General features: G+C 38.7%; 1 protein-coding gene across 1 annotated transcript in view; it reads left to right on the forward strand.

Moving 5' to 3' along the window:
* The window catches only part of eif2s3 (eukaryotic translation initiation factor 2, subunit 3 gamma), a 49,647-nt gene extending 37,721 nt beyond the window's left edge, over positions 1-11,926 (forward strand). Inside the window, exons 10-12 of the mRNA XM_080203911.1 lie at positions 145-314; positions 682-854; positions 8,052-11,926. Of these exons, the coding sequence (XP_080060037.1) occupies positions 145-314; positions 682-854; positions 8,052-8,115 (407 nt within the window). The 3' untranslated portion in view covers positions 8,116-11,926. The remainder of the gene's footprint in view (positions 1-144; positions 315-681; positions 855-8,051) is intronic.
* The last annotated feature ends 3,897 nt before the right edge of the window (positions 11,927-15,823 follow it).

The raw sequence follows: 15,823 nt of genomic DNA on the forward strand, positions 1-15,823 counted from the left end.
GGCATGTTTTCCCATAGTTTGGGGGCCAGAAAGTAATCTCATGGGGAAAATGCTTCACTTGAGTTCTCAAACCAACTCGTAACTAGAAGTGGAAAACTCCAGCAAGATGAAAAAGTGTTCAATATTAGTTATTCTTTATTTTAGGTGTTGGAACAAAAATTGACCCAACGCTATGCCGTGCCGATCGTATGGTGGGACAGGTGCTTGGTGCTGTGGGAGCTCTTCCAGAAATCTTCACAGAGCTGGAAATCTCTTATTTTCTTCTTAGGCGATTGCTGGGTGTACGTACAGAAGGAGACAAGAAAGCAGCAAAGGTGAGTTCAATGTTGTACATGGTTCTATGTTTTGAAATAGAATATCTGTAATAAAAACATACAGTTTGGGAGAATGTTTCAAACTTAGTATATGAAGTTTAGAAAATTAAATGTGATTTGATTAATAATGTCTAGAACTCGAAATCAGTGGAGAAACAAATAAATAATGCAATGGCATTTCTTGTTCCATTGCAGCAGTTAAAATGAACATTTCTTTCTGTATCCTGTGATTTTGTATTTAAAATTCAATTAGATTATTGACTGTTGGATCATGTATGAGATTTTAATAGTGGAATTTCATTTAGTTATCAAATAAGTGGCAAACTATTGTGCATTTTAGCATAGAAGTATTTTTCTCCCCCTTTAGGTACAAAAACTGTCCAAAAATGAGGTGCTAATGGTAAATATAGGATCCCTTTCTACTGGAGGAAGAGTCAGTGCTGTAAAAGCTGACTTGGGGAAGATAGTCCTCACAAATCCAGTGTGTACAGAAGTTGGTGAAAAGATTGCCCTTAGCCGAAGAGTAGAGAAACATTGGCGGTGAGTAAATAAAATGGCAAAAGTATTAAAACATTTCAAGGAAATTTTACACCTTAAATTAAACTTCCTATTATAAGTTTCATAAATCTGTTTTAATGGTTTCCAAATTGATTCTGTCCGAAGCATCCCACTGAGAATAATCACGTAGAACACATTATTGAAGATGCTGCTGAGAAAAGGGACATGCTGTTGAAGCTTTTTGTCTTACACATGAGGCCAGGCATAAGAGTGCCACATTTCAAAAAAAGCAATAATTTTTACTGCATGAGAAGCAGATGCTGACTGGTTGGGCAAAGTGTTTATTTTCCCTTCCATCCCATTCTTTTTCTGAATTCAAAAAGTTGCAATGCCTGGACAAGTTCTTTATGTTTCAGAGGACATATCTCTCTATGTGAATATATGTAGTTTCTAACAAGTAAGTGAGCTGAATGATAATCTTAAATTGGTTAGTGTAATTCGTAGCGCACTTAAGATTGTTCAAGAAGTGTCCATTCACAAATCGCATCTAATGTTGCACGTTTTGTGTTTTGCAAGCACAGATTGGTTGAGTACAGTCAACACTCATTGCAAACAGCCGAAGGGACTTGTTGGTTGATATGATCTACTAGTTGTTGGAACAGTCAGCCTGTGTACCTGGCATTGCACTAGTACTGAAATTCATATTCCATGTTTCCTCATTTTGTGATAAGCTGAACGTGTTTTGGCTTGAAAGCAGCATCTGTTAATGGAAAATATCAGTTGTGTTGCTATTACATAGTAGTAGAATGAAGCAGCTAGTTTCACCTATTGCTCAGATTCTTTTTACTTCAGCTACCAGAGTAATTTCAGGTAGACTCGACACTTGAGTGATGGCTTCACGCTCATTTGTCAGTTTACGAAGCAGTGATCTGATTGGAGTAGCCATTATGCTACAGGGTAGCCTTGATGTGCCTTATTTTTGCATCAAGTTTGCATGCTGAGCAAATGGCTCGTGCCCTATTTATGAGGTTGCTGATGAGGCCAATCTTGTGGCAGGTGGAATTGTAGGAATCCTAGGCATATTGGCCAGTGAAGGTAACCTTGCAGTACGCTATAGTAAAGAATCCATTTGCAGATTTTTTAGCCATTAAAAACACGTTTCTTGCGGAAACAGACAAAAGTGTTAGTGAGACCGTGATCTAGAGAGATCTAATGGCAACACCCATCTATTTGATATACCTGGTATCACTAAAGCTGTGATAGATTTGCTAAGTTTATAACTTCAATTAATATAAATTCAGAAAATGGTAGCATGTCCATATTGCCATGATGTAGTGATGTGGTGCAAATGGATATGATTTTCTTGAACAGTACGATAGTGAAAAGGCTGACTATGAAATAAGCTGATGGATACTGCCTTGAGTAGTCTTCGCAAAGTGAAGGAATTTTCCACCGTATCTGTGGAAAAAGCTACTCACTGTTAATAACTGAGCTTTTTCAAGAGGTGACAAAATTGATGAGGGAAGGGCTGTGGATGTAGTTTTCTGGACTTTAGTAAGGTGTTTGACAATGTTTCACATGGCAGACTGGTACAAAAACTAAAATTGTATTGAATCCGGGGTGGGCTGGCTAGATGGATGCAGAACTGGTTTGGTTTTACAAGACAGAGAGGAGCGTTGGAAGGGTGTTTTTCAGAAGGGAGATCTGTAGCTAATGGTGTTCCACAGAGTTCAGTGCAGGGACCTCTGTTGCTAGTAGTATATATAAATGATCTGAAGGAAAACGTGGGTAGTCTGATTAGTAAGTTTGCAGATAACATGAAAATTGGTGGAGTTGCCAATAGAGTCGGGTTGTCAGAGGATAAAACAGGATATAGATTGGAGACTTGAGCATAGAAATGGCACATGGAATTTAATCCAGAAAAATGCATGGTAATACATTTTGGTGGATCAAATTTAGGTGTGAATTATATGATAAATGGCAGAACCCATAGGAACATTAACATAGAGGGATCTGGGCATACATGTCCACAGTTTCCTAAAAGTGACAACTCAGGTGGCCAATGTAATTAAGAAGGTATATGGCATGTTTGCCTTCATTAGTCAAGACATTGAGTACAGGAGTTGAGAAATCATATTGCAGCTACATCAAACCATGGTTAGGCTACATTTGAAGTATTGCGTGCAGTTCTAGTCACCAGAAGGACAGGGAAGCTATGGGCAGAGTACAAAGAAGGATGTTGCCTGCTCTTGAGGGTGTTGGCTGTAAGGAGAGGTTGAATAAACTAGGATTGTTTTCACTGGAAAGATTGAGGCCGAGGGGAGATCTAATAGAGGTCTGTAAAATTGAGAAGCACAGACGGTGAATAGTCAGAAGCTTTTTCCCAGGGCGGAAGTGTCATTTACAAAGGGGGCGTGGGTGAGAGGGGGAAAGTTTAAGGGACATGTGGTGGGTGCCTGGAACATGCTGCCAGGGGTATGTTGGAAGAGGCACATGAGCAACATTTAAGAAGCACGTGGATGGGTACATGAATAGGGAGGAAATAGAGGGATACAGACCAAATTAAGGGCAGAGATTTTTTAAGTTAGGGCATCATGTTTGGCACAGGCTTGGAGGGCTGAAGGGCCTGTTCCTGTGCTGTACTTTGTTACTACTTTGTTAATTCGCTCAATCATTTGACCAGTTCATCTTATTGCCAGTCAATAAGATTAAATGGGGCATAATTGGACATCACTTTTCCTTGTCTTGGGCAGACTTAACATAGACTCAATGAACTGCCACATGGCAGCTGGTTACTCAAGTCGAAAGCAAGTAACAAAATTGTTCTAAAGATAAAATGGGGCATAATTGAACACTGCTTTTCTGTGTCTTGGGCAGCCCTAACAGACACAGTGAACCATGAGAACAAATCACATGGGAGCTTGTTACACTCAAGTCTAAAATAATTTTGTTACTTTCAAGCAGGGCTGTGTGCTTAATGGTCCTCATAAATAGGCCCGAGCCATTTGCTCACTGTGCAAGCTTGACACTGAAATAAGGTGCATCAAAGCTATCCTGCATAATAATAGCTCACTTGATTAGATCAATGCTTGTCCTATACATCATTTTACATCAATGCTTGACAGCTTATTTCAAATTACCCAGGAAACTCAAGGTATATCAAACTTTGAGCGACAAGTTAAGCAATCCGTTTCACACTGCTAATAATGCCGTAGCAATATGAGTAGTAATTTTCACTAACAGGATGCTGCCTTCAAGCCAAAAACATGGCTGTCTACCACAGAAATGAATAATGTGGTGAATGAGCTTCAGTACTAATGCAATGCGAGATATTTAGGCCATATGTCCCAACGACTGGTGGTGAATCATATCAAACAGCACATCCTTTTGTATGTTCGAAGTCGGTAGAATATGGGCCATACATATATAAAGAGCGTAGCCAGGGAGAGGGTTGGCCCACTCAAGAACAAGGGAGGGAATCTGTGCGTGGAGCCAAAGGAAATGGGCGTGGTATTAAATGAGCACTTTGCGTCAGTATTCACCAAAGAGAAGGACCTGGTGGATGAAGAAACTGGGCAAGTGTGTGTAGATAGTTTGAGTCATGTTGAGATCAAAAAGGAGGTGGGGTTCTTGGGAAACATTAAGTTAGACACATCCTCAGGGCCTGATATATACCCGTCAGGGATATACTGAGAGGGGCAAGAGAAGAAATTGCTGGGGCCTTGAGAGAAATCTTTGTATCTTCACTGGCTACCAGGGTGGTCCCAGAGGATTGGAGAATAGCCAGTGTTGTTCCTTTGTTTAAGAAGGGTAGCAAGAATAATCCAGGTAATTACAGGCCAGTGAGCCTTATATCAGTGGTAGGGAAATTTTTGGAGAAGATTATTTGAGACAAGATTTATTCCCACTTGCAAATAAGTGGACGTATTAATGAGAGGCAACGTGGTTTTGTGAAGGGGAGGTCGTGTCTCACAAACTTGATTGAGTTTTTTGAGGAAGTGACAAAGATGATTGAGGGTAGGGTGGTGGATGTTGTCGACTTGGATTCAGTAAGGCCTTTGACAAGGTCCCTCCTGGCAGATTCATGCAGACGGTGAAGTTGCATGGATCAGAGGTGAGCTGGCAAGATGGATACAGAACTGGCTCCATCATAGAAGTCATGTAGACCTGGTGTGAGACTTCTTACTCGACCACAGAACATAGTGGGTAGCAGTGGAAGGATGTGTTTCTGAATGGAGGGGTGTGACACCTGGCTTTCCTCAGGGATCAGTGCTGCAACCTTTGCTGTTCGTAGTATATATAAATGATTTGGAGGAAAATGTAACTGGTTTGATTAGTAAGTTTGTGGATGACACAAAGGTTGGTGGATTTGTGGATAGCAATGAGGACCATCAGAGGATATATAGCAGGGTATATATAGATCGGTTAGAAGCTTGAGCGGAGAGATGGCAGGTGGAGTTTAATCCGGACAAATGTGAGGTAATGCATTTTGGAAGTTCTAAAACAGAAAGGAAATATAGAGTAAATGGCAGAATTGTTAAGAGTATTGATAGGCAGAGGGATCTGGGTGTATGGGTACACAGGTCACAAAGTGGCAATGCAGGTAGAGAAGGTAGTCAAAAGGCATATGGCATTGAGTTTAAAAATTGGCAAATCATGTTGCAGCTTTATAGAGCCTTTAGATAGGCGGCATTTGGAATATAGTGTTCAATTCTGGTTGCCACACTACCAGAAGAGTGTGGAGGCTTTGGAGAGGGTACAGAAAAGATTTACCAGGATGTTGCCTGGTATGGTGGGCATTAGCTATGAGGAGAGGTTGGAGAAACTTTGTTCTCACTGGAATGATAGAGGTTGAGGGCGACTTGATAGAAATCTACAAGATTATGAGGGGCATAGGCAGAGTGGATCATCTGAAGCTTTTTCCCAGGGTGAAAGAGTCAATTACTAGGGAGCATAGGTTTAAGATGCGAGGGGAAAGGTCTAAAAGAGATGTACGAGGCAAGTTTTTTACACAGAGGGTGGTGGGTGCCTGGAACTTACTGCTGGGGGAGATAGTGTGAGCAGGTACAATAGTGATTTTTAAGGGGTGTCTGGACAAATACATGAATAGGGTAAGAATAGAGGGATATGGTCCCCGGAAGGGTAGGGGGGTTTAGTTCAGTTGGCCAGCATGCTCAGTGCAGGCTTGGAGGGTCGAAGGGCCTGTTCCTGTGCTGTAAGTTTCTTTGTTTTTTGTACTTAACCAGCCTCTGCTTGCAAAACTCAGAAGATAATGTTATATGTGATTCTGCAATTGAATATTATTTGCTGAACAATCTAGTGTGCCTGGAATTGACTAATGCCCAGTTTGTTATCAGTTAGGCTCACAATGTGGCTAATCACCTAGTGTTGCTAAAAGCTACGTATATTAAGACACAGACCTGTCCTCTGCAAGTAGAAAAAACGTGTCCAGAGATTGTGCCTTTTTTGAATTGATCACAATCTTAGAATAGTCATACCCTGGTGCATTCTCCATTTCTTAACTCACAGACCACAATCAGTAACGATAGGTAACCAGAGCTCCTCCACAATCATCCTCAACACTGGTGCCCCACAGTATTCTCAGCCCCTACTATACTCCTTGTACACCTGAGACTATGTGGCCAAATTCCCCTCCAATTCGATTTTCAAGTTTGCTGACTTGAAAATCAAAGACCTCAAATAATGACAAGACAGAATATAGGACTGAGATAGAGAATCTAGTGAACTGGTGCGGCAACAATAATCTCGCCCTCAGTGTAAACAAAATGGAGATTGTCATCGACTTTGGCTAAGATCAAGTGTAGTATCGACATGCTGTGCTTGGTTGAAGTCATTAGGTTACATTTTAGCTTCATTTGAAACAATTTTTAAAAGCGGCATCTCGGCCTTTTGGCTAAGATGCAAATTAGATCAAGCCTTGGAGGAGGAGCTGTGCCTACTCTAATCAGCTTGGACCATGTAGATCAAACCCAAGACAGGTGGTGAGAGCCCTGTCTTGTCAGCTTGGATCAGGAATGTCTCAACTTGTTGACACTCTGAATTGGACCTGATTGAATTAGAATAAAAACATTTTTAAAAATTGTAAAGGAGAACATGTCCCTGTCTACCTCAACAGGGACCAAGTAAAAAGGGCCGAGAGCTTCAAGTTTTTAGGTGTCCAGATCACCAACAACCTGTCCTGGTCCCCCAATGCTGACACTATAGTTAACAAAGCCCACCAATGCCTCTACTTTCTCAAGACTAAGGAAATTTGGTACGTCAGCTACAACTCCCACCAATCTTTACAGATGCACCATAAAAAGCATTCTTTCTGGTTGTATCACAGCTTGTTCCTGCTCTGCCCAAGACTGCAAGGAACTACAAAAGGTCGTGAACGTAGCCCAATCCATCGCACAAACTAGCCTCCCATCCATTGTCTATATTTTCCACTGTCTCGGCAAAGCAGCCAGCATAATTAAGGACACCAGACTTTCTCTCTTCCACCTTCTTCCATTGGGAAAAAGATACAAAAGTACGAAGTCACATACCAACCAACTCAAGAACAGCTTCTTCCTTGCTGCTGTTAAACTTTTTTGAATGGACTTATCTTGCATTAAGTTGATCCTTCTCTGCACCCTAGCTATGACTGTAACACTACATTCTGCACTCTCTCATTTTCTTCTCTATGAATGGTATGCTTTGTATAGTGTGCAAGAAACAATACTTCTCACTGTTAGTACACGTGACAATAAATCAAATCAAATTAAAATGGCAATGCCAGGTCCAATCAGAGCAGACTTGCTAACCAATAGGCACTCTTAGATTTTTTTATTCTTGCATCTGTTGTGATGAGGACAAGATAAAAGCTTCATCCCTGTGTCTCTTTATTGAGCAGTGCTCAAGCTCTGTGGAATCACATATTGCTTTTGTCCCCTACTACTTTGGTAAATACACCACCTAGTATGGTACCAAGCCATACAGACCACGAAGGTCTGGTCTCCTCCGTTTTCTATACTAAATTAACTGACCTTTCCTATGTCCCTACTACACTGGTAGGGACAGTATAATTTACCTTTGAACTAGGGAGAGTAGAGCAAAGCAAGAAGAGGTGGCAACCGTGCAAGTGATCCTTTCCAGAAAGTAGATTAGAATCGATTGTTAATATCATTCCACAGTTTAATTGACTATTGACATGCATTGTTTCTTTCACATGACTAATCAACTTACTTTCTTTCGCAGTTTAATTGGCTGGGGTCAGATAAGAAGAGGTGTAACGATAAAGCCAACACTCGATGATGATTAAAGCTGGAGACAGTGGTATCATTGAAGAAGACTAGTGGACTACCTGTAGCAGTACCTAGCATTTTCCAAATACTGTTGAATACTGCTTAAACATGGTTTAAAAGAACTTCTGGTATCATGCCAGTAAATTTGGAAAAGTGATTTTTTTAAAGCAAAAATTCAAATATCTCCTGGTGATAAATCTAATTTATATTTGAATAGAAGTTGTGTTTTCAGCAAGAATAAAATTCCATTCAATCAGGTCTGTCAACATTGGCAGTCAGTAAACATAAAACATTAAAAGTGTTTTGACATTTAGAATTAAATGTGTGTTTTTACCCTCCTTATCACTCATGTATATTTCCCTCCTAAGCCCACATCTTTCTTTTATTTCATTCAAATATAATTTTTCTGACTGCACCACAAGCAATTGTACTTGCAGAGTATTTGGTAAATTATAATATGAAAGTAAAGAGGCATTTTTTTAAGCCAGATCAAGACTCCATTCCATTTACACCCACCCTTGCTGAGTATGAAACTTAATTGCAGTATTTTAGGTCTTTCTTACAAGAATTCAATTAACTCTTCAATCTGGAAATTAATTCTAACTTTTTTATCACCCAAGTAAAGAATAACATTGATCTGTCTTTTCACATCTGGAGCTCAAATCCAATGCAGAATGATGGAAAAAAAATCTATTTGGCAGCTATCTGTAAGGATCCTGAATGAAATGAATGGGCAGTGTCTGTTAAGATGTGAGCTCACAACACTCAACTACCACAATACTTTTAAAATTGCTAATCTCTCACTCATTACAAGGATAGCTTTGTATGAAAATTAAAAGATGTCACACTGGTGGCTGAAGGTCTGGGATAGAGTGGAAATACTTTTTTCATTGATGTACAATTTACAGGGACATAGCATTTCTGATGGTGTTACTTATTTAAAATAACTCCAAACCTTGGACTGATTACCATAATCCGGTGCTTAATGTTTCTTTGTTTCAATCCTGTTATGATTAATATGAAGTAACAAAAATGGATATGATTATCAGTTGGAGGTTTGCTCTGCCAAGTAGTTGCACAAAAACCATAACATTTTGACAGCAACTGACCATATGTGTCTGTGTTTGAATGCAAGGATCAAGGATTTTGATTCAGAAAATTCTGAGATCAGTTTCTCTTTACTTTTCTCCCAAGTGACTTTTGTCTCTGCAAATTGTTTACATGCTTCTTTGTAACTTGCATGATTTCCCAAGGAGTTCAACTGGTTTCGCCATATCGATCAATCTATGCTAAATTCAGTCAGGGAAGCTAATCAATTGGTACCTGTGACTTTGTGTTAAGGATGGCCAGTATTTTTTTTGCTCACGATGAAATGGGTGAACAGATTGGCTTCAATTGTATCTTTCAGTGTCAACACATGATATCAAGGCTCACTTGTCAAAAGTAGCTACTTGAATAAAGTAGGGTTATGAAACTATACAAATGGGCAATAAAAAGGAAGGAAAAAAATTCCTTCAGTCCCAGGTGGCTTCACTCTTTAAAGGAACCATTTTAATTCTGTGACTGCATTAAGCATGTGGCATTCTTACCATCATTCTTATGTAACAGTCCGTTAGTACCTTACAGTGAAACTCTAGCAGAATGAAATAAGTTTTTTCCTTGTTATGCAAGGATCAGAAAATAAAATAAGAAAAACATTGCAAAACGTGAAATAAACAATGTCCAGATTACTGCAGGTATCGTCCCTTGAACATTCTAAGGAAGATTCTATATGTAAAACACCATCTTTTACCCTTGACTGTAGTTCCATCATCGCATTTTTTTTTCATTTTGGCAAAACATCTCTAAAGTTTCTATGCCTCTTAAATCCTCATCTCATAGCTAACTGGTAGCTAAAGTATTTGATTAATCTGTTTTCTATGGTTCATACTTCTAAGTTTAATTAGTGATCATGTAAGATAATTAAGTGAATATTTAAAAATCAATTCTAAATTCTTTAATATTCATTGTTTTGTACTTGTGATATCTGTATTAATTTTTATTTTCAACTGAAATGTTCTATTGTCCTACCAATGCAGCATTAATTATTCTAATGTATAACATAAAAGATGGGATAAATGTTTAATGATCACAAAAGTTTTACCTGCTGCTTTTTAAATGAAATGCAGCCTCAGTAGATGTAGCACCCTTCAGATAATATTGAGGGGGAAATTGGCCTTCACTCCTATTGTGTATTTCATATTTCTGACTTGATTGGCTCTTTTTAATTAGAAGAAATTTACATTTTGTTGCTGCCACAAAACAACTGTCCTGGTTGCAGTAATACAAAGTTAAAACACAAATACTCAGCAATGCTGGCAGACTCTGGAGAGAGAAACAGCACCAACAACTTAGGTCAACGACTTTTCATCAATTCTGCTTTGGGGGCCGGTGGGGGCGGGGGGTGCGAATTTTGGAAAGTCATCAATCTGAAATGTTAATTAGGGTTCTCCATTCATAGATAGCCAGACCTGCTGTGTATTTCATTTCTTTCTGTTTTCATTCACCACTATTTTTTATGTCCTTTTAAGCAATTTTGTATTCATATAGTCATTTCTCATTTAATCCCATGAGCTTCAGTTTTGCTCATTGGTCTATCCTGTACTATTCAAATATTATTTTTCCTAACTGTTATTTCAACAAAGAACTCTGAGATTAGGCAAACACAATTTACCTTCTTTCCAAGTTCTAATGAATTTTATGTTTGATTCATAGCTTAAAAGCTTCTCCACAGCCAATGTTTGGCTGATTGATCTAGCATGACTGGCTTTATACTTCGCTTTCTTTCCAAACAGATTTCTGGTGCCATTTCCATAGTTAAGGAAAATTAGAAGATTGTGACGAGACCCTTTGGATTTCAATGGTTCAGTCATACCATCCAGACAGTGTGGCTTTTCAAATTTAAGCACTGCAAAGCTGTTTATCCTATCCAATTTCACTAGTACCTCATTGTGACATTTGCAGCATTTTCTCATAAACAGGTGCAAAGTACCATGTAAAACCTTAATCAAACCCTGTACTTGATAAGATTTTATTTTTGATCCCGAGCTGACCCACCCTTTTGAGTACCTTTTCACTGTTTTGGGGGATTTCGTCATCTACAATGTTAAAACACAGTGCAGAAGAACAACGTTTGTTCTGTTGAGTCTGCAGCAACTCAGCATTTTACCCAGCCTTATACTGTAATTCCATGTGTTTACCTAATAATAACCCTAACCTAGACATTTTGGGGCACCAAGGAGTAATTTAGCATGGCCAGTCCACCTAACCTACACATTTTTGGACATGGGCTCTCTTTTGTTATGTGGTATTCTGTTCTCAGACTCTACCCTCTTATTTTGTTTTTCATGTTTTCCCTTCTACTAATAACTACTCAGTTTTATTTTCTGAGTTATGAGCCCAACACTTATCAAATACTTGCTTTTTCTATCTTATTTTAATCTGGGGAGCTCTAGCTTTGGATAATTAAAGATCCAAAGTTCTTTATCATTAATAGAATTGACATTTTACATATTAAAAGGCAACAATTATACTGCAGAAAGTAAGTTTAATTTTAATACTTGTCTCTAACGTCCTGTCCTAAAGTTGGAATAAAAGCTATTGAATTGATTGGAATAGATGGTTCTGGATATTACATATAGAATCTAAGGAACACATTAGAGCCTGAATGTACAAAAATCTCCCCCAAAATTAATTTTGGTGATCTAGGTTGCATATTGAAGTGAAGTTTGTTTATTAGTCACAAGTAAGTCTTACATTAACATTGCAATAAAGTTACCGTGAAACTCTCCTAGTTGCCACATTCTGGTGCCTATTTGGGTCAATTCACCTAACCAATACATCTTTCAGACTGTGGGAGGAAACCGGAGCACCTGGAAATGTAATAAATGGTAAAAGTGTCACAAAATTGTTTCCAAAATATGTTACCTTATAAAACTTGATAATTCCACGTTCTTCTAGTTGGCCTCCTACATTTCACTGTCCCTAACGTTGAAGTCATTCAAAACTCTGCACATAAATGCCATTCACTCAGCATCCCGTGTTTGTTGATCTACTTTGGCTCTTGATTAAGCAATACCTTGATTTTAAAGTTCTCATCCTTGTTTTCAAATCTCTCCATGGACTGGTTCCCTATTTTTTTAATCTCCTCCAGAACTACAATCTTAATTTCTTCTAATTCAGGCTTCTTGATCATCCCCAGTTTTATTCACCCCTCCATCGGTGGCTTTGCTTTCATCTACTTGAAACTTGGCTCTGCGATATCTTCCTCAAACACTTGCTGTTTTGACTTCCTTGCTAATATGACTTTTTTTTTAGCACACTTGCCTTTGATTCAAAAGATTGTGGAATCAAGACCCACTCTAGGACTTGAGCACATAAATCATAGCTAACATTCCATTGCAGTCCTGAGGGAGTGTTGTTCTGGCAGGTGCCTTCTTTTGATCAGATATTTAACAGAGGGACTGCCTGTTATTCTGTGTGGACATATAAGATACCAGAACACTATTTCAATGATGAGCCAAGGGAGTTAACCTCAGTGCCTTGGCCGATATTTATCTCAAAGTTGGGAAATAGATTATCTAGTTTTTTTTTGTATTGCTGTTTCTGACAGCATATGTTCAAATTGGCTGTCACTTTTCCCACATTGACTGCACTTCTAAGTACTTAATATGCTATAAAACACTTGGATGTTCCATTGTGAAAAGTGCTGTACAAATTTACAGTTTTTTTTAATTGAAAACCTACCTCTTCATCTGCCCTAATATCACATTTTGTTCTAAAATGCCTCTGTGAAGTGTCTTTGGAACACTTTATTACATTAAAGGCGCTATATAAATACAACGTTGTTGCTGAGTAACATTTGAACACTGATAATGTATTTGAACACAGCAAATGTCATGGAGATGTGTATAGGCCATTTTTTGCACATGCTTTTGAAGCTAAAGGGGTCTGTTCCTGCATCAAAATATATCAGGGATAATGTGCTTCAAAGTTATTCTGTTTTCAGCATTTAACTCATAGTTGACTTAATATAAACAATTTTTCATGAAATTAGTCTCCATCCCATAAAGCATGCTGGCATGTTGAAAAATTCAGTTTGTAAAAGTTATATTTATACTTTAAAATCCAGAATTCTCACATTTCCTTTTTTTTGGACGACATACATTTGTCATGTGGGCCTTTTTTGAGAGATGACATTTGTCCCTTTTTCTGTAAAATCTCTCTCATTCTTCTCAAGACATTAACAGGATGCTGGAATATAGTTCTGAAAATACTCCTGTATATTACCCAATCATCTTTGTGTGATTTTTGACAGTGCATGTTGGCTGTAAAATCCATTTGGCTGTAAAAGGTGTCACCCAAGCTAATCCTGCCAAAGATATATTTCAACTCGTACAGTTGTTGTGGAGGGGGGAGCAATGTCACTGAATAGCAATTAAGTGGAAGTTGGCAAATTTCATTGGTGATGGCAGCTACAATCCGCTAACACACCACAGAAAAAAACCTGGGACAGAACTAGGGGTAGACCAATCAATAAGACCATGGCTGATCTTTTTGTGAACTGAGCTTCAATTACATGTTCACTCACCATAACCCTTAATTCCTTTACTGTTTCAAAATGTATCTGGCTTTAGAAGTTTTCAATGAGGTAGCCTGAATTACTTCACTGGGCAGGGAATTTCACAGATTCACAATCCTTTGGGTGCAGAAGTTCCTCTTCGACTCAGTCCTAAATCTGTTCCCCCTTATTGTGAGGCCATGCCCCCTAGTTCTAGTTTCACCTGCCAGTGGAAACAACTTCTCTGTTTCTATCTTATCTATTTCCTTATGTTTCTATAAGATCCCCCCTCATTCTTCTGAATTCCAATGACTAAAGCTCCAGTCTATCAGTCTCTCTCTATAAGCCAACCCCCTCAACTCCAGAATCAACCTAGTGAATCTCCTCTGCACACCTCCAGTGTCAGGTTATTCTTAAGCAAGGAGGCCAAAACTACACAGTATTCCAGGTGTGGCTTCAGCAGCTTATACAGCTGCAACATAATCTTGCTGTTTTTAAACTCCATCCCTCTAGTAATGAAGGACAAAATTCCATTTGCCGCTCTAATTACCGGCTGCACCTTGAAACCCAGGTCCCTCTGCACAACAGCATGCTGCAAATTTTTTTAACGTTTAAAATATTTATAGGATCAAGAGAAACCAGAATATAATAATAGTCCATTTTGCTATTGTTCCTACCAAAAAGGATGACCTCACATTTACCAACATTGTACTCCAACTGCCAGACCCTTGCCCACTTAGACTATCAAAATCCTTTGCAGACTTTGTGTCCTCTGCATATTTTACTCTGCCACTCATTTTAGTATCATCTGGTTCCCCAATTCCAAATCATCTATATAAATCATAATCAATTGTGGTCCCAGTATTGATCCCTGAGGCATACCACTAGTCACTGATGCCAACCAGAAAAACACCCATTTACCCATAGTCTTTGCTTTCTGTTAGTTAACAATCCTCTATCCACGCTAATACATTATCCATAACACTGCACCTTTATCTTTTGCAGCAGCCTTTGGTGCAGCATCTTGTCAAATGCCTTCTGGAAATTCAAATGCACCACATCCACAAGTTCCCCATTGTCCATTGCGCATATAATGTTCTCAAAGAGTTGCAACAAATTAGTCAAACATGACCTGCCTTTCATGAACCAATGCTGCATCATCCCAATGGGACAATTGATATCCAGGTGTCTCGCTATTTCTTCCTTGGTAGACTCAAGCATTTCCCCATTACAGAAGTTAAACTAACTGACCTATAGTTACTCATCTTTTTTGAACAATGACATCGTGTTTACTGTTTTCCAATCTGCAGGAACCATCCCTGAGTCTAGTAAATTTTGGTAAATTACCACGCATGCATTTGCTATTTCCCTCGCCATTTCTTTTAGTACCCTGATGGAATGGGATGCAATCCATCAGGGCCAGGGAACCTGTCTACCTTTAGCTCCATTAGCTTGCCCAACACTACCTCTTTAGTGATAATGATAGGTTATAGGTCCTCACCTGTCATTGCTTCTTGTCATGAATTTTTGTCATGTTATTTGTCTTCCACTGTGCAGTCTGACACAAAATACCTGTTCAATGCCTAAGCCATTTTCTCATTTCCAGTTATTACATCCCCTTCTCATCCTCTTAAGGACCAATGTTTACTTTAGCCATTCTTTTTCATTTTATATATCTGTAGAAACTTTTGCTATCTGTTTTTATATTCTGAGCTAATTTACTCTCATAATCCATCTTATTTTATAGCTTCTTCTGTGGCTTTGTTGACCTTTAAAGATTTTCCAGTCCTCTAGTTTCCCACTAATCTTTGCCACTTTGTATGCATTTTCTTTCAATTTGATACCCTCCTTCATTTCCTTAGATATCCATGGCTGATTATCTCTTTTTCTATGTTCCTTCCTTATCACTGGTATATACTTTTGATGAACGCTGTGAAAAATCATTTTGAATATCGTCCTCCACTGTTCCTCAATTGTCCCACTATAAAATTTTTGCTCCCAGTTTACCTTAGCCAACTCCCCTCTCATTGTAGTCTCCTTTGTTTAAGCACAAGACACTGGTATTGAATTTTACTTTTTCACGCTTCATCTGTATTTTAAATTAAACCATTTTGTGATCGCTTCTT

Source organism: Carcharhinus amblyrhynchos, chromosome 15 (genome assembly GCF_965287045.1).
Source record: "Carcharhinus amblyrhynchos chromosome 15, sCarAmb.v2.hapA, whole genome shotgun sequence".
In the NCBI taxonomy this organism is placed as follows: domain Eukaryota; kingdom Metazoa; phylum Chordata; class Chondrichthyes; order Carcharhiniformes; family Carcharhinidae; genus Carcharhinus; species Carcharhinus amblyrhynchos.